At 41.7% G+C, this 27,763-nt stretch overlaps 1 protein-coding gene and 1 non-coding gene across 3 annotated transcripts; both read right to left on the bottom strand.

The window, feature by feature from the left end:
- Positions 1–97: 97 nt before the first annotated feature.
- On the bottom strand, positions 98–179 carry trnas-cga (transfer RNA serine (anticodon CGA)). The gene has a single exon. It is a non-coding gene; the product is annotated as a tRNA-Ser (tRNA).
- A 1,542-nt stretch (positions 180–1,721) lies between these two features.
- wipf1b (WAS/WASL interacting protein family, member 1b) lies at positions 1,722–27,171 on the bottom strand. 2 transcript variants are annotated; one of them, XM_073482524.1, is made up of 10 exons: positions 27,057–27,171; positions 17,690–17,797; positions 7,239–7,341; positions 6,815–6,944; positions 6,416–6,562; positions 5,460–6,168; positions 5,192–5,292; positions 4,778–4,999; positions 3,620–3,733; positions 1,722–3,279 (listed from the first exon to the last, which is right to left on the bottom strand). In XM_073482524.1, exons 3-10 carry the CDS (start codon positions 7,296–7,298, stop codon positions 3,227–3,229), a joined length of 1,536 nt encoding a protein of 511 aa, XP_073338625.1. In that variant the 5' UTR covers positions 7,299–7,341; positions 17,690–17,797; positions 27,057–27,171; the 3' UTR covers positions 1,722–3,226. The 2 variants fall into 2 exon arrangements, with proteins under 2 accessions (XP_073338625.1, XP_073338626.1); XM_073482525.1 differs by lacking the exon at positions 17,690–17,797 and having other exon boundaries at positions 27,057–27,167.
- Between the last annotated feature and the right edge of the window lie 592 nt (positions 27,172–27,763).

Genomic DNA, 27,763 nt, shown 5'->3' with positions numbered 1-27,763 from the left:
ATGTATATTAGGATGTCAGTGAGATGCATTTACTGTCATGATATTTGTGAAGCATATTTTGCTTTCTCAGTCATTCAACCAAAGGTGAGGACCTCTTCGCTGTGAGCAGGATTTGAACCTGCGCAGGGAAACCCTATTGGATTTCGAGTCCAACGCCTTAACCACTCGGCCATCACAGCTCAGGAAAACATCCCCCCCCCCCCTCAAAATCCATACACATCCCCAGACATTTTGATTTATTAGTTATATTGACATTATTTTTCACCAGTACTCACAATCAGGGTCTTGTTGCGTTACTGAAAACACCGAAATCCCTTCAAGTGTCAGACTGCAGATGAGCTGCAGTTTTTAGGACTGCAGGTGAATTTTCTCTGCATTTCAGATGCAGCAACATCACTGATGAAACCATCACAATCTGACTTACGCTCAGTGTACACCTATAATTTACACAAGAGTAAAACTCAAAAGTGGATCTATTGGTGTCCTTTCTGTTTTATTCCATATAAATACTTTACACATATTTCTTAGCGTTGTTAAAGCACACACTGACAGATCTGTGATGAACGACACACCCTGTAGGAGACATTGTTCCAAGAAGGAACTTGTGATCAAAGAGACAAAACCAACGTAAATCATTTCCTACAGTGTTGACTAATGAAATTACATTTTAATGAGCAGCGACCCAAAAACAATGTATCTAACGCTATTGGTCCACAGGCAAACAAGCAGTTGAGTTTCTGAGAAGAACTCACATTTTGCCAAAAGTTGCATCACATCCTCGTGGAATCACTCAGTGGATTAATGAGGTGAAAACATGTTTTCCTTTAGAAAAGATGCCTATGCTGGACCCATAGACGCCATATAAAATCTATGTAATTTATTAATATACTAACTATTTATTTGATGTATCTGTATTTTCACCCTGGATAGATATTGGAGGACCAGTCTCTGTGTGGGAGGGAGAAGTGTGTATGTGTCAAATGCGAGGTGTAATATTCATTATGATGGTGCTCGGTTTTATGTTATGTAATGTCGTATTGTCTTATGTTGAGTTATGTTTTGTTTTGTTTTATTGTGACTATGGAAAATTAATAAAACCACTTTTTTTAAAAGAACTCAGATTCTTGGTTTTTCGTTTGCCTGTGTGGGTTAATGAAGTCAGAATTACACTGCAAACCCTGGTGGAATCCATTGAAATACTAAAGTACAGCTCTCCATCAGCCCCCTACTCCAAAATCCTCTGGCATGAAGCAGGAGTGCAGCACAATGTCAAACAGTTATTTTGGAAATACTAGTACAGCTACACAAAGGGGCTATAAAAAGGACCTGGTGGCTTTTCAAAGAGCTTGTGAAGTCTCTTATACTCTGCACATGAGCTTCCATGTTGCTGGATGACCAAAATATACCAACATATTTCTGCCTTAGCACCTTGAAAACAATAATATCACAATATGTTTGGACGGATAAGTATTTCTAGTTGATATAATCAGCATTTACACTTCATGATATAATAGATATCATGACACACTGTCGGATCCATGTGTCGTCCAGCTTTATTGCACATGTAAAAATGCATCTTGTTTTTATCTGGTGATACACGTCGCTTCATCTGTGTGCTGACATTATTAATGTCCTCGACTGCGATCAAATAATCCTCCTTTATGCAGGAGTATGAAATTATTCAAAATGAATAGTCCAACAAAAGCGCATTTCACCTCATGTAGAGCAAATAAAGCATCTTAAAGCATTTTTATTTATTGATGTAAAATAGGTTTACGTCCATATGATTGTCTTAAAGAAAATGTTTTTTCTTTGAACAGCATGAGAATAATACATCCTGTATACAAAGACCATTCAAAGCAGTGCCGGGTGAAGCCAAAAACAAAAAAAAAACATAATACTGCACAGTTCAGACACATAACTTAAAATAATACAGTCCTCCGATACCGCCTGATTAAATCATACAGATACATACACAGGTCCTTCATCATCAAGTCAAGGCAGCTTTTAACAAATCAGCAAAATAAGAATCAGTTCCATTGTAAACCAATGCTGCCGTAACACCACACAACGTCCTTTTAAAAACAATAAATGCATGCTCACGTCACATTTAACAAATGAAAAAAGTACCATTCAGTGGTCCAACAGAAACACACAGATGTAAATATACACACACTCTGAAGGCACATGTGGCTTTGGCTAACTAAACACCTGGATTTCCCCCTGATGTTTTAAGCAGCTTTAGCAGGAAGTTGTGGCCATTTTTAAATGAAGTTGCATGTCTGTCTATGTGATGATGTCATAGAGACACTTTGCTATGCTAGTAGATATTGTGGCAATCGAGTATTGCTTTTGTTTTTTTACATTTACATCAGCAGAGGTGATCTGATCCAGCTGAGCAAACGTATAAACATAATTTAAGGCACAAAACGTTAATTCCCTTAACTCATTTAAGCAGCCTGGAGATTACGATCCTGAATAGAAGAAGGCACGAGGGAAAAACTGAGAGAAATAGCTTGAGGAAGCTGATTGGTGGCATTAAAGCCCTGCACTGACACCCTGGGACTACAATGATATTGCCATAAGACGCTGACTTAGCTTCACCAAATGCTGTCTGTGTTGTGTAAACATGCTGGGAATGTCTCATGTGCAACCTCCCAAACTCTGGTTTATTTAAGTAAGAGTTTGTCTTCTTTTTCCAAACGCTTAGCGGGTTGGAAAAACATAATATCTGGCAAGCAAAGGATGAAAAGTTAGTCACTGGAAAAAAGTCAACATGGATCATGGTTCACGACAATACTGTTGTTTCTAAGTGATCTCACAGCAAACGGGTCAAAGAAGCCGACCCAAAAAGCATCCATCGGCTGCTGTACAGCATAGTTGTAAACCTGAAAGGAACACATAGTGCCTAAAGAGGTGCAAGCTTTTGTTCTTTTTATCTTTTTTATCTTTTCTTTTTTTTTAACAAAGTGTACCGACGTATATAAACAGGCTTTGGTCATTGAATGCTTTCCATTCTGCTGCTACAGAGGCACGTGATGTAAACTCCACGTTTGTGAGTCTGTCCTTTTACTTGGTCGACCGTACTGCAGGTCCATTTAACGTGTTGCGGTCCATCGATGGACCGCATGCCACAGGTAAAAGCACATAGAGAGAAAGAGAGAGAGAGACGGGCGGGGGAACAGAGAAAGTAGCTCCGGGGGTTGTGTTTGCTGCCACCTCTTCTTCACCTGGGTATAGGAGGGAGAGGAGGAGCTCCTCGCTCCTTTTTACCAGACCCTGGAGAGAAGCAAAGGCACAGAGGAGTTAGTGTTTTCCTCCACCAGGTGGCACTGTGTCACTGCTACCTCAGAGGTCATTGTTCCATGTGTTTGTTTCTTTATCTGGCAGCATATCTCAAAAACTACCGAATATTCATAAAAAGGTTGTTCAGTGTTAACTAATTGCCTGTATAAAATGATGTTGGAATGATTTTCATGTGTAAAACAAAAAAATTGTGACTCCATGATTATTTGTGCTTGTAGAGAAAAAGCAGTAACTCCTGATCGTGTGGAAACTTCAGACTGACTGAGTGACAGTCAACCTGAAAGCGTGTACTGTCTGTGTGTGTGAGACTGACCTCTGCCGTCAGTCTTGCCGATCTTGCTGGGGTAGGTCTTCTGGAAGGGCATGTAGGGCTCGGGTGGAGGAAAGTCTGACACAGGATGGAAATTGAACCGACACTCCCACTCGTCTGTTAAGAGAGAGAGAAATGAATGTCAGTGGATCCATCGCCATCAGACTGACAAAAAAACCCTGTGAAACATCACTGATGTACATGTAGCTTCTAGCACAAGCCAGAGGCGGTGGATTTGTTTCTTACTTTGAATATGACTCTTATGATTTGACACAATTCAGGGAAAGATAAGAAACATAAATAGAGATCGACAGGTTTCTCTGAAAACACAGAAGAACAGAAGTCGACTAGTGCAGAGAAACTCCACTGGAACTCTGCACAAGTAAATTAAATTAGGAAAATACTGATTTTCTGGAAACCTTTTTTTTATTTTTCATTTTTTTCCATTCAGAATTCGATATCAGTTTTTTCCATCTTTTTTTTCCTGTTAAAAGTTTTTTTTTTTTCTCAATATGGCAAGTTTTTCCTCACTCAAATCGAGGGTCTAAGGACAGAGGATGTCGTTTCACTGTACTGTTAGTAAAGCCCACTGAGGCAATGTGATTTAGATTTTGGGATATATAAATAAAACTGATTTGATTTCATTCAGCACTTAAAAAGTTTGATACCCAGCAGCCAGTCCAAGAGTATCTGTGTCGAAAATCTTTTGAAAGGCAGCACATATTCTCAGGACATTCAGGACATGTGATTATAAACTGTCAAAGTTTTTTCTGGATCAGGACATTTGGGACCCCTTGTCACTTCTTGTCCCCGCTGCCTTCCAAATCAAACTGACTCCTCTGGTTCAATGGGATAAAACAACACGAACGGGGGTTCAGTGGGTTTCTCTGCCATAGTTGTCCTCGCTGGAACTCATGTGGTAAAAACAACATGATGTCTCTTGTAGGGACAAGGACAGTACGGGACAGTTTTTGTCAGTTAATCCTCTACAAGGCAGAGAGTTTGTATTATCTGCCTGTACGGTTACCTCTAACACACACAGACTTATTAGATGTACGTTTTGCTAACTGATAGGGGTTTTATTTCCCTTTATAATTTACTGTATAGTGTACTTTTGCACCATTCTGACTGCATGACATAAACCTTCCTGGGTTTACTCACCCTGTATCTGGTTGTGGTGAGAGTTTTGGAAGCCGTTACCCATGGGTGGTGGAGGAAGGGGCGCTCCTGTCCCCGGCCTGTCCGGAGGGAGGGGAGGTCTACCGCCGGGTCCACCACGAGGTGGATCCGGGCCCGGCCGACCAATAGGTGAAGGAGCTGCTGGTGACCTCATGCTGCCCCCACCCGAGCTACGCCCTGAGGAAGGAGGGGGAGGAAGAGGCCCTTTGGAGGTGGAAGTAAGAGTTGACATGTTAGCTGATGAAAAGTGAAGTGGATGAATTGAGATTGTAATCATTCATATCTTATATTTACAGCAGCTCCTGACAGAAGTCACATGCTGGATGATCACTCTTCTCATATGATTTATATGCAACAGTCATCCGTCATTCCACAAATCAAATTCAGGCTGTTTACCTGAGCGCACTGAGGACTGGTTCCTTCCAAGGGCTGGTGGTCTCTCGTTTGGTGGAGGAGGGAGAGGTCCTGTCCGACCATGTGGCGCCGCTGGACTGTGGCTGGCAAGGAGAAACTTTAAATTTAATCTTTACACCAACTTTACAATATTTGTGGTAAGAAAATCATGAAGCTATCATGAATATTCTCTCAGCGATCTGATAAGAAATATGTGTGCACTCATTGCCTCAATGTAATTCATCCATCAACAGGTTGAACTTTCCCGTACCTGTTGAGTGAGCTGTTCCTTTGCGGCAAACGAGGGGTGCTGTGGTCCTCCCCTCCAGCCGGGGAAGGTGGGAGAGGAGGGGGACCTGGTCGGCCCGGTGGGAGGGGGGGTGCACCCCCACCAACCGAGGGCCGGGAGGAAGAGGATGAAGACACAGAGGGAGAAGGCTTGGAGTTGACAGAGGGTGGAGGAGGGGGCACATCACGGGGCATCGATGGCCGATGACCTCCAGCAGGAGCTGGTGGTGGTGGAGGTCTGTCGTCAGGAAGCGGAGGCCTCCCTCCAGGAGATGGAAAAGAAGGTCGGCTGTTGTTTGGGGGTGGATGAGGAGGTGCAGAGAATCCTGGTCTCGGCCCAGGTGAGGAGCCTCCAGGTGGGGGAGGGAGAGGTCCGTGTCTCCCTGAAGGAACACTGGGAGGTGTAGGCATGGAGGCATGGCTGGGCCTGGGTCCACCAGGTGGAGGTGGGCCCCCACGAGACTGGAAGCCCTGGGTTGGTCGAGGTGTGTTGGGAACAGGAGGAGGGGGGCCTCCTGAAGTGTCTTGTCTGGATGAGAGGTTGGGACGGCCCTTGGGAAGATCAGGGACGCTGCCACGGCCACCAACAGGGCCTCCTGGGAGTTTAGGCGGGCCTCCGCCGCCACCAAAGGGGGTGGGACCAGCAGAGCGGCCTCCAGGGGGGAGCACGGGTCCTCGGCTGGGTGGTGAGTCTGCAGGAGAGAAAGAAAATAGAAGTTTAAAAAATTTTAGTGATGTTATTAGAGCCCTGATTTAGGGGCCCTCTCTGCACACCAGTGCCCCACCGTATTCGGCTGGTGCCCTTTTTATTTTTTTCCCCCGAGTCATCCCGAGTCTGCCACTGCTTAACTTCACCTGCATGTAAGTGGATTGTGGGAGGAGCACCTTACTAATTGTTATTCCTGATTTAATGACTGATTTATTGATCGATTTTTTTACCGTTGGACTTGTTTCCTGCAGACCTCAGTTTTGGCATCCCTCCTGCAAACAGGCCTCCTAAACCTCCTCCGCCACCGCCACCACCTCCTCCTCCTCCACCGCCTCCTCCACCACCTCCGCCTCCCCCGCCTCCACCTCCTTTGGGTTCTGAAAGAAGAAAAAATATTAAATTAATTGTTCATTTGCAGGATACATTTTCTACATTTAATACACTGTAGTGCTGCACATTTGTATGAAGGTGTGGTGTGGGCATCACAGGAGACCTTTTTGTAAATTAATTGTTTTCTGATGTCGTCTGCTTTCACACAGTGACTGAGTTGGTGTGACTAACCTAGCTACATATTGACCTCCCTCTCTGAGGACACTCAAGACAGACTTAATAAAAAGTTCTTGACTCACTGTCCAGTGAGGGTCCACTGCGGTCATTGGTAACAGTTTTCTTTAATCTAGCTCCTTTAGCAATGTCCCCCAACAGAGCGTTTCTTCCTTGCTGCTCATTACGGTTCAGATTTGGCTTCTCTGTGTTGGCCTGAAACACAAACACACACACAGTGATATAGAGTCACCGAGACAGAGCAAAGCTGCAGAAAACACCCCCCGAAAAGGGAAAACAACTGATGCCTTTATCAATTTATGCGTGTTAAATCCATAATAGCGGAATGGCAACGGGAAGTGAGTGGAGAAAATACAGGATCATCAGGAAATGTAATGACAGAATTCATCCACAAGATGTCTCTGCTGAGCAGGTTCAAGAGGACAGAGGAGCAGATGCCACTGGGCAGACAGACAGACAGACAGACTGACAGACAGTTGTATGACTTACCACAGCAAAGGTGGGAGGAGGGGGAGGCCCTGGGGGTGGAGGGGGAGGCGGGGCTGGCATCTTCCTCTCTCCACTTTACTCTATCTGTACTGGACGCCGCACCCTGGAGGACAGATAACACAAACACACACTTAATGAAATAGAACAACACTGCGAGATATCTTTGCAGTCACGGTTGTTGGGAGTCTGCGAGACAGTTTCAGGGTGTCCACATGTCCGAATGACTTCATTTAGACTGTGCAGTGAGAACTCTTTCCACCAACTGTACACACAGACAACAATACAAGTTCTCAGATGGACATTTCTTCAGTCAAACACAGATGCTATGCTGCAAAGTTTTAACGTGGACATGACACGGATGAAAATGTTTTGTTCTTCTTTGATTAGATATTCGCTGATCTGGCGGTCCCTGACTTAAAAATAGAAACCAACTTCAAGCTGAGCTGTAAGATTACTGGTGGTTTTCTTAAAGATCGTCAGCACCTGTGTGAAGTGAGGGCCATCTCAAAGGAAAAGCCTCCTGTTCATCCTCCACATGTGGGCAGAGGTTTAGTTGCCCCTAAGGTAGCGCTGATAGATACAGACTGCGTTTTGTTCCATCTGGTATTGGCTTTTTCTGACTGTGTTGAAGTGACTCAGAAAACCATGAACTTCAATACACAGTCAATTCATTTTGTCCGCTACGATCAGTGGTCACAGCATTTCATTTCACTTCCTCTAACGAGTCTTATCGTGACGTGACAAGTTGGAGAATCAGTTTGCACAGTGCAGCTTGATATTTCAGCGGGTCATTTGACAGAGATCCCAGCCTGTCACACTCGGCTATGGTGGTTGTCGCTTGGCTAACTACACATCAGCTCCATCCAGCTTTTGTCCTGTCCAACAAGAGCTGTCTGGCGTGGTGGTGAGTGGTGATGGTTAACATAACTTTAGGGTTCAAAGTAATAACTTCTGAAAACTGATAGGGGGGTGTCAGAGATGTTTATGGACCTTCTGGAGTAAAGAAGTCTCCTCTCTGTAGCCTCTTCCCCTCTGCAGAGATTATGACTTGATTTTGTGGTTATGAAGTTAATTATTTGTAATAATAGGCACAGCATTCCTTTAATTGGAAAGGTTTGTCGAAAAATTGCAACTTCCTCCAAATATTGCAGAGACTGAACCCCTGAAAGGACTGTTAGCACAGGTAGATATAAATGCTTCAAGTATGTGAGAAACAGTCAGGTAACAGGTCCAATCAGCTGATAGTGAGGTTACAGCTATGACAGCCTTACGATAAAGGTTTCATCTAACAGGAACTTGAGTGTTAAGTTCCCTAAAACAGGCTGTAAATCAAGAGATTATTTTCACAACAGTTTCTCACAAATCATCTCGTAATGCACGGCTGACAGAGCAGAGCAGGGAAGACGCTCAGTGTTGGTCCTCTGGGAATCTATGCTTTTGTTGTAATAGTTAAAGTTGCACTTAGCAAGACGTTTACGTAAAAAAATGCTGGATTTATTCAAAGAAGTTACAATGCAGGACCACAACAGAGGAGAATATCTCATCCTGAATGTGAACCTGAAGATAAATCTCATTCTGACAAGCCAGCAGTACATGTCAGACAAGCTTAAAGTCTCCCTCCAGTCAAAAATGCTCTTCTTCTTGTTCCTACAGCTAAATGTTCGAGCTTCACTGTGTAGAGTGTTGTATGTGCAGAGTTTGACACGATTGTTCAAAGTTTAAATTCTGTCCGTGCTCGTTGAAAATATAATCACCAGAGGCGGGCCTACTAGCATGATTTGTGACATCACAAACAGTTCATATATTCTGGAATTTTAATGAGGGAGGAGAAGTTGGTGCCATTTTAAGGATTTTGAATAAATAAATACTTTTTTCCCTGCAAAACCACATGTCAGGCACACATAAAAAAATGTATGCATGCCTTAATACATAAGTGGAGGGGACCTTTAAAGACCAACTGACCACAGCTGATATAAAAAGCAACTGCAGACACGTCACTGACTCTTTGAGGCCAATATTGCAACATGCATGAAAACATCAACCCACAGAGTCACTGCAGAAGCTGCTTTCTGACCCGATCGATTCTGTGCAGAATTTCTGATGATCTCAAAATATTGAAAAAGGATTTGGAAGATACACTTTTCACAATCTCTCCTGTCGACCAGAACTGCAGGCAGAAAACTACATCAGCATAAATTATAAATATAATATATTATAAACGATCTCATATTAAAAACCACCAACAATGACAAGGTCAAAAACAAAACCTGCAAGTTAAACAGTTCGCCAAACCCAATTACTGACACGACATGAGTCAGATACAGCACTTCCCCATCTAAACTGTAATGACTGGTAAACACACCAAAACACAAGAATTCATGTAGATATTTTCGGTACTTCTCTATCACCCATTTTTTCATACAGGGGTTTAGATTGAGAGCCTTGAAGGTGTCAAAATAACATGTGAACATGGTGGAAAAGGGACTATTCTGACTGGCAAAGATGCATAAATACCAGGCTTGCTATTTAAAGCTGAATAATAAATAAAAATATTATCGATAGCGCAAAATATGGCCGAGTTCAGCCGCAAATTAGAGCCAAACTCTAATATGTACAAGTTACAACTACAAGCCCACAGTGTTGGTTCCTTGGCATTACATTAACCTGCTTCATTTTTAATGACGAGAACTAATTGCAGTGAGATCATAGAGGTCATGTCAGATGAAATGCAATAACACAGACACCCAGTTACACAAGAGGCACGAGGAAGAACAAGTTGCATGTAACGGCCTATTACAGCCTATTACAGCCTCTCCCTCCCTCCCACACACACACTAACACCTTCAAATTCACACTAAAATAAGCCTTTTCGCCTCGCACAAATAATCACACAGCTTGGCCTCTCACTTCATTTTAAGTCACACACACACACACACACACACAGGCAGGCCGACCATCCTCTAGGGGCCTCTTACTTCCTGTATGCTGCTGACAAACAGGAAGTCACCACGCGGCTCCAGCACCGCAGCCATCCGGTTGCCAGGATGATGATACCTCCACATCTCGGCTTCGGATCATTTTGACATTCCCCTCCTTCCTCTCACTTTCTGTCCTTTAACCGTTCATCGCTCCTTCGCTGCATTTGTGTATCACCTCTTTCCCCTTGTTTCCTGCCTTTTTCGTGCTCTCTTCATCCATGTGCACCATCTTGACGCTCACCTATGTGACCCCTGTCAGCCCTCTTTTCTCAGTATCTGCCAGTTCCTGTAAGGTTTGTCACTTACATCGTTGTACACCAAAGTTTCCGCTCATAGCGTGCTGCCTTCACCTGAAAACAGTCTGTGCTGTATTAACACTATCAACAAAAATCATTGAATGTGTGGTAGCTTAAAGCAGGCACACATGCCCACTCAGCTATTTATAATACTTAAGACGATATAACTACATGTGGGGAACATGGAAAGAGATATTTTGAAGAATATTTCTGAGCGGTGCCTGACACAAAATGATTAAATTAAAAATATAAAGCCATATGAAAAGGTCAAGGTTCACATTCATGGTCCCTAAAAGATGAATCCTTTAGGACTTTGGTGGTCCTGACTCTTCCTCTAGCATCACTTTGAGCTTGACGTTTGTGGATCAGGGATGGATGTGGATGGATTGCCATTAAATTTGGTCCACACGCACGTTTATGTCCCCTGAAGGGTGAAGTTTGGTTACTTTTAATGTAGTGCTATCGTTTAAATGGTTAAATAATCTTTGGCTAATAAGACTACGATGACATTTCCATCAGCCATGACTAAAATGGTAAAGATTAAAAACCAGCATGTTAACAGCACCTCTGTGACTAACGGCCAGGTGTGATCCCACCATGATATCACCCATTGGTCTGTGAACTGTCTGAAGTGTCAAGTTTGGCATATGCATGTCACCATCTTGGTTTTTTGGAGCCAGAGGTGACCATATTTGGACAACAGGGTAGAGCTGGGGAGGATATCCTGCTTGGATCTGAAGGAGTACACGCCATGGTAGCACTTGTCAGTCACAGGTAGCCACGCTCTAAAGCAGACCCGGCTTTTTACGTCTATTTTACTGTAAATGGGACTCTGGTGTATAAAATGAACATCATGCTGGATTAAAGTTGAACTTGAAACTAGTGATTTAGACCATTAATTCCCTGGGAAACTTTTTACTGAGGCAATAAATCAAATGAGAAGTCGGGTTTTACTCATAAACTTACATTCAAATCTGACTTCTTTTTTTAAACTACTGGCCTACAGAAAGAATGAGGATTTAAAGCACTTCTGCAGCGGCTTCACTCGCTCTGTCCATATCTTATACTGTAAATTAAGTATGAGGTATCTCTTACATAGCCACAACAACGGCCGACTCTGTACAGTAAATGTGGAAGTCTGGCAAAACCTGAAAAATACAAGTGTTCAGTTTCTCTTTTTTCTCACCATGCTGGTTGACTAAAATCTTCCAGTGAAACCAGACTGATGACAATCTGAGTTCACAGGGTGAGGTTAGCAGTGTTCACATCTACTGTTGAGTAAAACAACCTCATCTCTATTACACCAGCTGTGGCCTACACAGACTAACATGCAATGTTTATTGGAAATATAAATACACTGACCCCAACCCCGATATAGAATTTCATACACTATAACTCATGGGCCAGTTAGGTTTATGTTTCTCATATATGACCGTCACTAGTTTCCCAATATAGACCATGATGGGAAGAAGCTCCTTAATACAGGACAGAAAATAGGCTTAAACACAGAGTGAGAGCGAAGCATGAACAGGACATGTACAGCACACAGGCCTCAGTATGACGTCCGCTAAAACAGAATACTTATAATCCTGAAAACTACAAGTACTATAAAGTATAACAGCAGCAGTCTGAGGTCGAGGAGGCTTTATTCTGATGTATAACACAGTCTGGAGGAAATAAATAAATAAAAACAAACCTATAGACTCTTTGATTCAGAGCCTATCAGTTTCTAGAGACTGTACACACTGTACTGCTATTGGTTTTTAGTGTCTTTTCCATGATTTAAAGTTGACTTTCTGCAGATTTTTAACATCTGAGACTAAAATTCATCAGAAGAAGTTTTTACTGTATGTGTCACGTCCACCGACACATTCTCGCTAACCTTGAATTTCAGCAGTCAACACTCAAACAACTTGCCAGGCAGTGCCACACACACTCACACCGAGATGTTTTAAACATGTAATCAATGTCGGTCACACGCTTTAATTACCCATCCAATCAAATGTCTGAGCGCCGACACAGAGCAGCAGGAGACGTCTGGAGCTACGCAAACAGATACAGAATACAAAAATCAGCACAAACTCTCAAACATAGACTGCTTTGATTATGAATGTGAGGAATGAAGTCCTCTTCCACGAAATGATGTGCTCATAGCTCGTGATCGACGCACCATGTTGAAGTGCTTGTCATGTAAAGAGGTTCATTAACTGTCGGGCTGCAGCTGACAATACAGTCATTAACTTTTCTTTGGTATAGAGTGCTGCAGGGATGATTCAGGCTGACCCAGAAGTTAGCAACGCCCAATTGGATTTTGGATTATTGCAGAAAATAGGCGTAAGCTGTGTTGAGCAAGATGATCTTAACAAATAAACATCACGTCAAAGATTTTTTAGAAGCACGAGCTAAATGCAATCACCAGAAGTTAAAAAGGTAACATTAGGCTATAAATAAATTATATTGTGGTCGCATGACTTCAGTGACACCACCACAAAGCCTCCTACTAACACTAAACAATACACACTTTATTATAAAGAGTCGGATTAGTTTGCGACAAACATCCGTCTCTAAGGAGTAGATGGTTCTCCGTGTTCAGCGTGACGGCATTGGTCTAAAAAAGTGGGGGTATTTACTGATGTATTTTATGTCGGGGAACAAAATGTGAAAATATCTTATTAACCACAGACCTTAATAAAGACATCTAACTGAAAGCCCATTCAAAAAACCCACCGGCTCGATGACGAGAGAACCAAAAGTGAAAAAATGCTAACGTATTTGCGGGTTTTGGGACTCATTCATTCCCCTGATAATTTGATCTTCACTAGTCAGCAGATGCTCATATCTCTTTACCTAGTGTGAGCCCAAGAAGAGTAACCGTTTCCTGATGATATGAAGATATAAAAGAGGTGAAGCAGCTGATATTTGGCTGTTTAACCTAATTAATTAACAGCCACTGAGACACAATTCATCAACAGTTATGAAGTAAGTTTTTCAGTTCTGGCCGATGAAACAACTCATTGTTAGCAGAAAAACGTCACTAGCAGCAAACCTCTCCACAGCAGCTGCCTGTTGAGGCCAGACTGGCTGATTTAAAGCCAGACACACATGTGCATGTTTCTACTGTGCTAACAGCTACAGATGTTTCTGTTTCCCCCCTTCATGGCTGAACCCTCTGTGACGGGGAAATGTACGTCTACCTCTTTGTGCTCAGGATTCTTAATTGCATTTTAAATATGCTGACGTTAGAAAGAATTTAAGCAGACGACGCTGGATTCACAGATCAGGCCGTTCATCAGCAGAGATAGAGCTGAGAGTGAACAATGTCGCGTAACACTCTGGTCTATAATTAAAGCAGAGTTGCTTCTGATGGAGGACATAGAGACTAACACATCGACTCGTTTCCTGCAGCACTGATGAAACGGCACGGACACAACTGCAGATGAAATCAGGCGTGCAGGCAAGAGTCAATGAGTTTCTTATGTGTTGCGAGGGATGGAAACCCCCCTCCTTGGTTTTTGTGAAGCTGACAGTTGTCATTTTAGCGTAAAAAATCAAATCTGTGCTTCAAAATACACCAAAATGTAAAAGACTGGAAACTAAACTGAGTCCATCTGTGAGCTGACTGTCAGAGTTACTGATGATACTGAAGCAGCTCTGAGGGAACGCAGAAAACACTTCGACTTCCGCCACAGGCTTGTGTGTTGAAATTTAAATGCACAACAGTACTTCTCTCTCACACACGCACACACACACAAACACACACAGCCTAATATTAGCTAAGCATTCACAATGGCTCCTTTGACAGACAGAGTGTAGCAGAGATGGAGGGAGAGAGGGGTGGGTGGTGGGGTTATATGAGGGATTTCAGGGTGTGGATCCTTTGAAGAAACACCGTCAAGACACAAACACACACACACACACACAGAATAAAGCTCACATATGTTTCAGTTTACAAATGGCCGTAAAAAAAAAACTTCTTCATCCTGCCACCGAACCTCCTGTGCTCCTCGACCTCATTAGAGTTACTGTGCACGACTGTGACTATGTTCACTTTGAAGTAAAATATCAGATTTTTTGGGAGCTTCACCCGTGTGTCATCAAGTCGCTGTTGGTTTATTGGAGGAGGGGAAATAGTAAATGAAAATCTGTGAGTTCACACTGGTGAAATGCCCCATTTATGACCAAAACCAGGCAACGTATTGACTTCAAACGCTGCAGTAAGCACTGACTGGTGGACAGAAAGAGGATAACTTGGCAAAGCCTTGTTCACAGCCATGCATCCTTCTACCAGGTTGGAGAAGATATTGTTTTACCTTACTGTGCAAGTTGGGATTAAGCTCTGCCAAGGCCCAACACCTTTTGTACTCACTTAAAGAAACCAGCCACGTAAAATCCATCAATTAATCTGAGAAAGTAACAAAAATGTGGAAAACACCCAATCTGGCAATGTTAAAATGGATCCATCCCTTTATGCAGATCCAATCCAACAGTTAATGAGGTCTATTCTGGGCCGAGACCCGTCCTCCATCCAAGTTTGGTGTGAATCTGTTCATTAGTTTTTGTGTTATCCTGACAAGCAAACCAACAAACGGACAGGGGTAAAAAACAAAACCTTCTTGGTGGAAGTAATAAAGATCCAAACCACCAGCTGAGGCTTTACTATTAAATTATCTTAAGAAAGTCTTGCCAACTTTAAGCATTTTATCTAGAGTACCTAAAAAGGAGGCCTGTGGTTCGAAGCACAAACTTGTTTTTTTTCACAAGGGTGATGATGGGTGGGAGCTGGTGCGCCATTAAGGGGAAACCTCCTGTCACATTCGACTCAGCTCCACCCAGATTCTCACACAGCTCGACGGTAAACATTAACGTTCCAAAAACAATGAGTCGGATCAAACACGAACTGCCGAGAAGGTAATTTTAGACATGATGAATGTAAGCCCAGGGTAGTGATAAATGTGTCGGCAGTGCAGGAACAGTGCTGAGTGGCTAAGCTAACATCCTGTGGTGTGTTCACATGCACTTGCTTACACACACACACACACACACACACACACACACACACACAGCAGCTGTACTGGCAGCAGATGTGGTTCGACTGCTGTTGTTTTAGACTTCGACTCAGCAGGTTAATTTTACCTCTTGAACACTCTTCAAATAAAGAAATTAGTGCTGAACACATCTTGTGATGGAGACCTGCACAAATAAACATCTGCTGCAGAACTGAGGGATCACTTTTTATCAAGGGTGTGTGTGTGTGTGTGTGTGTGTGTGTGTGTGTGTGTGTGTTTCCTCTCTTGACATATATGCAGTGTATCCAGATGTGACTCTGCACTTTTGAATATGGACGTTGACAACGTTTGAGCGGACTAGGAGAGATTTCTTGCACGCATCTGCTCTACAGATGCTTTTAAAAAATGATCAAACCTCCAGTCCTGGCAGATCACATCGTTGAGCAACATACACAATAAACCACCTTTACTGTTAGTTTTCTGGTTTTCTACAATGGCAGAAACCACTTCCTACACAGAACACAACAATGAAATCTGCAAAACTGCAAAAAAGGCCATGAATGAGATTTTCCTGGTGAACAGATTTGAAACGTTCGATGTTTAAATCGCAGCTTCTTATTTATGTCTCATGTTTAGTTCTACAATCTATAAAACAGCTATTAATGCCAATAAAACCTCCTTTACATCTATATATCATGTGCGTCTCAGGTCCCATCTGTATAACACTGTGACGGATCCAATCAATGTCACACGTGGCAATAAAAAAGCGTATGTAACCACATGTTACACTGTTCAGCTTCAACACACAACATAACTTCACCCTCCACAGAATACTTCATAAATCATCAGGCTATTAAAGGCATCATAATCTGTGTATCTGCTCTTACGGTTGCAACAAAGCACGATTGTAAATCTGCAATGATTCATCAATTAGTTGATCGCAAGAAAATTAATCAATTTTATAATGAAATAACTGTTTCAGTCTGGTTCCAGTTTCTTTAATTTTGGGATCTGCAGCTTTTCTCCCTCTGAGTATATGCAGATTTCTGCAAAAATAAATAGAAACATAAACTAGAATGGCATTCAGTAGAGAGCATACCTCCACCAAGGCCCAACAGCCTCCCTTTAATCAAGCCTAATCAAATATATATTACAAAAAACAGATTTAAATTCAGTGATTCCAGATTTTCATTTGGATCCATCTCATAGATTCAAGCCAGCCAACCATATTTTCTTTATCAAGATCCATTCATTATTCTGTAAGAATTTACCAAAATGTTGAGAAATGCCTTGATCTGAAATCTCACAATGTTGGGGGAAAAATTCGTCCCTTTATTCTGATCCAAACCAAAAGTTAATGAGGTCTGTTCTGGGCCAAGACACATGATCCATCCAAGCTTAGTGGAAATCTGTTCAGTGGTTAAAGTGTAATCATGCTGACAAACCAACAAACCAAAAAATGGACACAGCTGAAAACATAACCTCCTTGGAAGAGGCAAAAAAATGTGAATAAAAGTACAACAGAGCTGCACCATTAGTAGATTAGGTGATCGAAAGAAAATTAATCGCCAACTATTTTGATGATAAATTCTTCCTTTCAGTCATTTTTGAAGCTAAAGTGTCAAACATTAGCTGGTTCCTGCTTCTTAATTGTAAGAATGTGCTGCATTTATGACAGTAAATGAAGAGTCTTTGGGTTTTAGGCTGTTGGTTTGACAGAAGGAAGCAAACTGATGTCATCACTTTGGACTCTGGGAAATTGTGAAGAGCATTTATCACATTTTTTTTTTCTTTACATTTTAAAGTATAAATGATTAATTAGAAAAATAAACACTCAATAATTAATGGATCATAGTTAGAACTGTCTGAAAGGGTTCATCACCTTATCTTTTCATCTTTACAAACAGGAAACGAATCACCTGGTGTGAAAGACAACTGTGCTGGAGTCCGTTAATAAACTGCAGCAATACATATAAGCAGTCTTTCTAAACATCACAACAGGCAAAACATAACTCAAAAAGTCATCAGCAGCCTGCAGACAGGCTTCAAGTTTCAGCTGTCACCTTTTCCTTTAACTCATGTCACCAAATAACGGCCCTTCACAACCCTTTCTTTGCTACAACATGGTGAAAACCTGTCAGCGGAAATAAAAGATCAGCGAGTCTACTTACTCAATCTGTGTCCATAGAAGAATCAGAAGCACGTTCAGAAGACAGTAGAAGAAGCACCGTAGTTCATTCCTCATAAAAGTGCAAAATGTGAACAGCAGCCACATACAGCTGTAATCAGAAGGAAAAGCGGAAACGTTAGCAGCATCTAAAAGTCTTTAAAAAACATTCTGCAACATGTCGAAGTTCTTCATTCCTCTTCCTCTAAAACTCACATCTCATATTCAGAGAAGTCCCACTTCAACGCACACTAACCTTATATATGGCACGCGCTACTTCCTCATTTTCAGTTCCCCACATTGGGGAGGGGGGAGGGGTAACATGAAGTCTGCAACAAGGTTGAACAAGCTTGGAAAATAGAAATCCACTACATTTTACGATATCTGTGGGGATCATATCAGGGGCGTTCAGGTATCAGGTAGCAGTCCAACAAAGTGTAAAACTAAAAACTAGAGTGCAGTCAGAGAGTGTTCATCTACCGGGCTGCACAATCCTCTAAATGAAAACCAACACCTTTTAACTTTCACATCTGTTTTTCTATGTTTTAGTACATAGAGTACTTACAGATATACAGATACCTGATATCAACAAGGGCCCCACAATCCAGTATCTGTTGGGGTCTATCAGATTTTTATTTTTATTAAATAAATATGTAGTTAATATTTGTAACCCAGGCTGGTCTAATCTATTAGTATAAAATATTACAGTTGATTTTTGAAAACTTTAAGGATAAGTTCACCCAAAACATGAAGAAATCAGTCATTTTATAGTCACAGCCATGCTGATGGAGAGTGGAGTGATGTTTTGTAGTCCACAAAGCAAGACAGTGTGTGCGCTTTTATCATAGCGGCTGCAGCAAAGATTTTCAAACCTGTTTTTGGTTCTCGCGCTTCCACAGACTTGGATTACGCCAGACGAGCTGAATGAACGGAGCCATTTTATGTCGTCTTTCAGTTGTTTTGGGTTTTTTTTTACGTTTTAAAACAAGTCTCCAGCTATTTCAGCTGTTTAGGAGAATGCTGCAACACTGTTTTGCTGTGAAGCTCCAGGAATGTTTTGTGGACTATGAAACTCCCCCCTGACTTCCCATCAGCATGAAGGTGAGGAGATAATAACATAATTTTTAACACAGAAACGCACTACCATTTCTTTTTAATCTTTGACTTTTCATGGCCACCACATCAGAAAGGATCTGTGCATTTTATTTTATCCGGGGACCACAAGGTAAAAAAAATCCATCATCCACTCAGAAAAATCAGTGACGTCTGAGATGATCGATGACCACTGATTACACAACATATAACTTCTGTAAATCTTGGCAGAAGCAAGACAGTAGAGTCCACGATGTCAAAAGACATCAGAGCAGAAGAGTTGTTCTCATAATTCTGCATGGGAACCGGTGACTAGTCATGTCTACAACTTTGACTAAGTGTGAAAAAAAACATACACCGCAAGGGAGAAGTAGAAGATGACCGACATGAAGTGGCAACAAATACTGAAAGAGAGAATAAATAAGGTGTGAAGACGGGGGGCGGAGAGCAAACGGATGCATGCTGCTATTCCAGTGTTCTGTATTACAGATGTTTCAGTTCATTTCAAATTCTCAGAAAAATACTTTGTTTTTTGGTCTGCATTTTACTGTCTTCAGTTGCACGGTACAGGACTGGACCTCATTTACAAAGTGGATTTCCTGAGAAGGTTTAAACACACTACAAGTATAAAGAAAAACAAAAGTTTCAATGGAAAGCCATCTCCTTTGTTCCACTGTTAGAAAATGAAAAACAGCTTCTATTTAACTGAAAGCGAATTGATCCCAGCCCCCTTAAAGCTGCTGGACGAGAGGGTTAGCATAGCTCCGCAGCAGCCACTTCCTGTCTCTCTCGGTGTCACACTTCCTGCCTCGCAACACAGTCAGGGGCGGTCTGCCAACCCACCGTCGGCTGCACTTCAATACTCTCCCTCATGTCTCCTCTTTCCAGCCAAGTACAGCACCAGAGCTGTGACTTAAAGAGACACCTTGGCTTTCGCCGCTCTTTCCCTCAGCTGGTTTTTCTTTACCAGCCTGCAGTGAGGGGAAAAACGTGTGAGAGCCGGTGCTTCAGTTAACCAGAAAAAAACACCAGTGTTCCCATAGAAGCCAGTGCATTTGGCATCAAGAAAAAATGCTCAGACTGTTAAATCAGCATCTAGACTTTATACAAAACAAATGTGCAACAGGAACTTAATGTGGCTCCACATGTGAAGCTACAAGAGTCCTTTCAGCCACTACAGGTACTGGAACTGATACTGGCTGAGATTGAAACAAACACCAGGCCCTTAAAACGGTTAGAAAATAAATCTTTACTTCTGAGAAATGTTCATTTTTGACTAATTATTGTGAAAAGAGAACAAACCCCGTTTTCATTCTGGTATCTTCAGATTGTGCTGATTGGATTCAATGAATGTGGAGATTGTGGATGCAGAGATGACGTCAGTGTCTGTGACTCTTTTTCCTTTTTGCTGAATTCATTTTCTTTTTTTGGCGTGTGCCATCATCATGTCTGAGATCGCTTTATTAACCACATTACAGCATGTGATTGTGACTGAATTAGCACCTCCTCATTTCAAGCCCAAAATCATTTTAATAAACATTTGTGGATAAAATTAAGAAGACGGTTTTTAATGACTTTTTGAGAAATAAACATCCTTCATTTCTGGCTCAACGAGTTCAACGAGAAGATCAATATCGCTCTCTGATTGACTGATTGATCATCTTGTTACAAAGCTTATTGTGACCAAGGACCAACTAAAACCCATTTTTTAACAACCAGAGCTAGAGTAGCACTTATCCACAGGAGAAAAGGCAAAAGATTTCCATTATGGACACCAAATCGAAGTAACAGTGGTCAGAGGGCCGGTCATGTTTGGACGCAAATGTAGGCATGCAGAGCCAAGAGCAACACTTGTAAAGAGTCGATGTAGTCCCTAGCAATGTTGGGAAATTGGAGACGTGTACAGTGACTGAATGTTGTGACGCTACGGTGGCTCTCATGTCCGTGGAAAAGCTAACAGGTTCCTAAAAGGTTCAACCATTGAACCAACTCCTAACCAGCACTAGCACCAGCCCAGAAGAAGCTGGTAGACTGAAGCTACTGCTGCTGGCTGTAGCTTCACAGTCCAACTCACACAAACAATCCTCTCATCCAACTCACTGCCAGTGACCTAAACAAAGAATTCCCCAAGACATCAAACAAGAGTCTGACATCATGAAGCACAAAGAAGACCAAAGGTTGCTTCCCAACACGCTGATGCATCAGTTCCACCTAATGAATCATTATGCACTGTGGTAAAGGGACATAATGCATCACCAGACATTATGCTAAATGCACTGAGTAGAATCAACAGCTCTGATCAGTTGAACAGACAGGCTTGTACTACTACTGTGCTTGTAGTGTAACACACTTACTCAGAAGCGTGTTATCATCATTTCATCTCCTCATAATCTTTCCACAGCTTCAGCGATACTAAAATTACAGCCTGGTGTTGCAAAAGCAGCAGCATTGTGTCTCAATATTTTCAATATTTCCTCTTTGTTGCCCGTTGACATCAGCACCAGCCCTGCAGAGTCCCTATGTCTCAACAGACTCTATGAAGTGATGTCATCAGGTTCAAGGGTTTACCCATCTCACCACAGAACCATGAATGTGGTAGTCCACATCACTAACAACAGGCTAAACAGTCTTTGGATGCTTTAGTTAACAACTACGCATGAGGAGGAAGACAGGACAAAAGAGGAGAAGAGAATTGAAATGCCCCCCGTTCTGCATGTCACGGTCACATGAACATTAGTGCAGCTCGCCTGCAGGCGAGTCACAGTCTTTAGATGCTTTGTGATCAGTCACACATCACACATATGACTCATGTAGCGTAGGCCGTGAAGAGACGCCACAAACTGTCATCTGAATGCTTCAACTGTGAAAAACTGAGCCGGAAATGTACAACAAAGTTTGATTCAAGTGCTAAGACACTGTATTATATGAATGTTCTAATATTTGAAGGGAAACTCCACACATTTTACACATTAACTGTGTTTACAACTGCATATGTGAGAAAAAAACTGTATAAGCCTTTTGTGGCTCCAGAGGAAGCTGCATGTAATCTGATAAATTGCTTCCAGTGATGTCATTCAGTAGCTGAATTGCATTATGGGTAATGTAGGGGTCAGGTTTTAAAATGGAGGAATACTGTGTGGAATAAAACAGGTGATATCTGTGGTTCTGCTGTACTGATATTCAGTCCAACAGTGTTATAAGAGTGCAGTGCTGACCAGCTTTTCAACACTCTGGTGCCTACATTAACCACAATGCACCCTACCCACTGAGTGACATCACTGGAGGGAAATTTATCAGATTACACGCAGCTTCCTCTGGAGCCACAAAGGGCTTTATATCATTTCTTTTTTTAACTTATGAAGTAGTACCCACCAAGACCTGTAAACACACTTTAATGTGCTAGAAATTGGTGGAGTTACCCTTTAAAATGACCACTTATTGTCCTATATTCATTATATTCATTAAGTCTTAGGGCTGCAACTAAAGACTATTTTCATTATCGATTCATCTGCCGATTATTTTCAAGAGTAATCGATTGTTTGGTCTATAAAATGCCATAAAAATTGTGAAAAATGCTCCCAGAGCCCAAAGTGACGTCTTCAAATAGCTTTTTTTTATCCAGCCAACAGTCCAGAACCCAAAGACTCTTCATTACTATCATAATAGACAAAGAAAAGCAGCAAATCTTTATAATCCAGTTTGATGTTTTTGCTTGAAAAGTATCTAAAATGATGCATTGAATATCAAAAATAATCAGAAACCTACATTTACTCAGAGGACGACAAAGAGAGCTCCACTTGGCTTATGAGTTATGACGATATGCTCGACCACATACATATATTGAGTTTAAATTATGACTGTTGACTCATTTGACCTGCATTCGCAACACATCAGGCACATCACGGTCATGGGTTTCAGTGCTGGACGGCCAGCGAGATGCCAGGATCACGTGCTTTACAGCGGAAACAGAGCTGAGCACAAACAGACGGCACAGCATTGCATTATGTTTCTACTACAACCCACACACTCTAAATAAATGCACATGCCATCCGTCGACCACAAAGTCTGCAGGACAGTGTTGCAATTCTTGTCACGGCGTGTTTGCTAATGCGGTAAGAAATGATGAGAGCCTCTTCAGAACACCTCTGAATGCAGTTCGAGGGAGGACAGTTTAGGTTTAATAAATGTATGAGCTTCACCCGGCCCCTCGCTTCCTAATCGACGCTAGGTTAGTCCCACTGAGGAATGCCAAGAACTCAGAGCTACAATGAACTAAAACAAGTTCTGTGACAAAGCACAACCAGAGGCAGCATGAGCACGTAAACAAGGCTCCTCTCTGCTGTGCAATGACCTCCTTCACACCTTACAGCCCCTCTCCAGTCAAAAAATGTTCCTCGTTCCTACAGTTGAATGTTTGAGCTTTTAGAAATTATGTATTTGGAACAGTAGAAGGAGCCTACGGGCCTGATTAGTGACGTCAGATAATTGTTTGGAAGCCTGCAATGCTCAAACATCCTTATACCTGAACAACTAAATAGGTCGATTGCCAGTATGACATATCACCATCCCCAAAACAACACGACCATTACAGTGTACCGGACCTCCATCGTACGCTCGCAATTTGGTCTGGTTTCGATAAGAAAACTACTTGGACAGGATTTGGAAACATCGTGCTTTGGCTTAAAACAACTACATTTAACTTCAGTATGTTAGTAAGAAGTTACAGTTGATTTTTGGTTTCACACTGGACATGAACAGCGATCCTGTGCTTACTAGATCCGACTATCCGTCCCCAAAATCCTTGTGGCTCTTTATACCACTTCGCCTGACTTCCTCCTTTGCTGCCGTAATAATTACTACAGCCACTTGAGGTTGCCGCCCAACAATACATGTAAATATGGGTCATTAAAAAAGTGCTTTCGTCGACCTTGTTCATTGTTGTTTTTCTAGTGAAGATAAACACTAAGATTTGACTTTGTGGTGATGGAGATATCTCGTGTCTAACAGCTAAACTTCTGAAATTAAAGATCTCCTCCAAACATTTATTAAGATGTATGCAAATACTAAACAACCAAAAAGTTCAACTTCTACAGTAAAATCCATAACAAGAGATGTAACTTTCCAACTCATTATAAATGTCCAGAATCTATGAATAAGCAAATTTTGTTCCTTTCCAAAGTTTTCGTGCTCGAGACAAGACGTCTCCTTCACCACCGTAAAGTCCATTCTCAGTATATGTGCATTGGAGGCTTTAAGTTTCTACATCACACTTGTGTTTGCTGAATATTGGACCAGGACTGGCTTCACACACAAAATTCACACTTTGAGAATGTGAAAACAGACTTCTGCAGGAACAGGAAGAAAAACAGTTCTGACAGGAGGGGGACTTTAAATACACGTACATATTCATAGATTCTGGATTTCACACATTATTAATCAACAAAGAGCATTTTAGATACATCTTAAAACATGTCTGGAGGAGATCTTTACTATAAACTGATAAAATCCATGAATTACTGATCAGAGCTGCTGCTGGGTGACGGACATACAGGAAGCAGCTCGGTCCACAATATTAAGAAACAGATGCACACCACGTGTCTATACATAGGTTCCTGTTATTGTATCCAATTCCTCTTACAGAGGGTGATGAGGCCAAACTTAAAGAGTACGTGATTAAACGTATAGACTGTAAAGAAACATGAACATAAAGGAACTGATGTGCAGAGCCATGGATTAAGATCCTTTTACTGTAAGTTTCAAAACCGTCATCAAGACAAACACAAGATGAAGTGAAATCAGTTCATATTTCTCACATGGTGTGGAGGCAGAAGGTGACTGTGTTTAAACAGCAGCAGTTCGGGGTAACAGCATCTCGTCCTGGTTCCTCAGAGTGACTTTGAGTTGGACAATGAACCCCGAACTGCTCCAAACAGCTTTCTTTATTCTACACGGATCTTTTTAATCAGATAACCAAAGTGGCTCATGTGACACTGATCCAGAAACATACCTACAATAACCACCGAGTGTACTGAACACACCACACTAATGTCAATATAGTCACAGCCCAGTTAGTCAATAATCCACTGAAGTCTATATATGACTGCTGACACTCAGAATCAACATATTCATCTTAGTCATCATGATTACAGCAGAACGTTTCTCTTCACAGCTGAACTGCAGCTCACTTTTAAAAGTCTCAGTCTACTTTACTTAAATGGAAGTTTGTTGGAGAAACTATCTGTGGTTTTAAGAGCTCTAAGTGTAACACAGATAATGTGTGATTAATAAAACATATCAATAGAAAAGTCCTGACAGGAATAAACAGACACCAGTGATGTAATACGTACTTTTACTCCAGTACTGTTCTAAAGTACAATTTTGAGGTAGATGTACTTTACCTGCGTATTTCCATTTTCTGTTTTCTATAAATGTACTTTATACTTCCACTGCACCACATTTTGGAGGCGATTATTATACTTTTACTCCTTACTCGCTACATTTACTTGATAACTTTAGTTACTAGTTACTTTGTAGATTACATGATAACTTCACATGGTTGTATCTTAAGGAGAAGTTCATAGTTTTTAGTTTATGCACATCTGAGGGTAAGAAAGGCTCAGATGTGAGCAAAGGAGGATGATTTAATATTTCTTCTGCTTCATCGTCTTCACCTCCTCCTCTGTGGGCAATGGCTGATCACAAACCAGGAGCAAACTGTATTTAATACTAGGAAAATAGTGTCATGCGCTAAACAAGAACTGGATTATTATTCAGGGTTTCGGACATGTTTGTCTCACTGTGAAAAAACAGGATATCAGAGGAAATATTCTTCTTTTTTATGTCGGAGGTTCTCAACCTGTTTGAGTCACAACACCCCAGAAACATCAGGTTGGCGTTCAGAACCTCCCCAGCACTGATTTACAACATCCTGAATGTGCCAAACCTTTTGTGTTTTATGGGTCCAATCAGAACTCATGTGCACACACACATCAACTCTCACAAATACACTCAATAAAAATTATGTTAGGTTAAATGATATGAACGGTACAGGCCCTAAACCACCTGGGGACCACTGGAAACTGACTCACAGCCTCCCTGGAGTCCCACTCCCTGGCTGAGAACCACTAATTTATATATTGATTGTTATTTCGACCATAATGCCCGGCCCCTCGACCAGCATGTTGCACAATGTTATCTCCCACATCAAAAACCCACACGGCCTCCATTCTGCAAAACTATTCAAAACAATCCAGGGATGCACAACTTACACAACATCGAGATAAATCACCCCACACACACAAGTTCCAACTTTAGTAAACCAACCAGGGCTGAGACGAGTCGGCTACTGTATCTGCTCAGCTGCTGTGGAGGAAGCTGATTCATGATCCTGTTGCTCTTCAGGTTAGTGTCATATCAGCATCAGCCAACAAGAAGCTCTCTACAAACTAAATGTTTACAGAAGTCGCTGAGCTGAAGAGCAGAGTGTGTCTGACTGCTTGCAGCCGAATGGCATTCTGTCAAACAGGTTACATAGACACACACACACACACACACACACACATACATTCCTTTTCCATCCTATGAATGTATGCTATGTGGATGACACGTCCAGTTGAAGTCAACAGTTTGCATCTGCATTTGTGTATATGTGAGTGTTTGTGTGTGTGTGTGTGTGTGTGTGTGTGTGTGTGTGTGTGTGTGTGTGTGTGTGTGTGTGTGTTTGTAAACCCACCAGTGGTCCCTGTACTCCCTACAAAGCTCTCTGAAAATAAAAAAAAAACCCAAATATGTGAGAGCAGCTCAGTCAGTCCCTCAGCTCTTCCTCAGCTCTTCCTCTCTTGGCAAAAACACATGGCTACAGTTCAGATGTTCAGCCTGATTGTATGTGACGAGCTGCCTTCCTCACACACACACACACACACACACACACTTTTAAAAAGAAAAAAAAACAGTTAATACAGAACTCACATTGACCATCATGTTGTGGGTGGGAGAAAGGGACAAACCTTTGGCCTGTTTCCTAAAACCCCTGGCAGAGCCCTGTACGACTAAACGCTCCTTCTCCTCCAGACGCTGAAGTAAACAGCTCGTCTCGACTCAATCGCCATCTCTGCTGGACTCAGCCCCAGCTGCTTTCTGGAGGATGACAACTTCTTTTTTTTTTTTGCTTGTAAACCGAACTCGGGTCTCACGGTTTCCGCTTCACTAGAGCTATTTTACGCACACACACACACGCACCAAACTCACAGCAAACTTCACATGATGTTTCATGAACCTACCTCTGGACGTGTGAAATGCTGTGCACGGCTAATAATCTTCCATCGGCCCGTCAGTATGTAGAGGTTGGAGTGGAGGAGCTGTGTGTGCAGCCAGCCCTGAAGTCTGCAGAGGACTGGCAGCCAGGCAGCCAGGCAGGCAGGCCAGAGAGACTGGCCTCAACCAGAGCCGTGCACAGGCTGGGTTGAGCCAATGTTACAGGAGAGGACACTTAACAGACTTGGTCATACAGACACCATGTTTAAATCAGCTAAAGAGACTTTAAATCACACAAAGCTCACTGAAAATCTTTCTTAGTTCTTTATTATTATTATTATTATTATTTAGACTTTTAGTTAACATGTCTAAATTATATAAAAGCATAATTATATAATAATGTAACACACAGCAACATGTTTTAAATCAGTTTGTGTTTATTGTTTGTACTAAATACAGTAGCCTATATCAAATGTTATGTCATTTTTAGACCCTTAAATCTAATTATATAACTTATTATCAAAACAGAAAAGATCCTGATTGGCCTGTATAAACTTCATTAAACTTATAATTAATCATTTACGGGCCAAAATAAGAAATAAATAAATACATAATAAATGACAACAATTAAATTAATATGCTATTAAATGCACCCAAAAATTATATTTAAAAGTAAGCGTATGCATTTATGAAGTTATAAAAATGTTACATAAATGTGACATTATTATTTATT

This window comes from Pagrus major, chromosome 15 (assembly GCF_040436345.1).
Source record: "Pagrus major chromosome 15, Pma_NU_1.0".
Taxonomy (NCBI): domain Eukaryota; kingdom Metazoa; phylum Chordata; class Actinopteri; order Spariformes; family Sparidae; genus Pagrus; species Pagrus major.
Note: the sequence above shows the minus strand (reverse complement) of the source record. Positions and strands in the feature narration are given on the sequence as shown.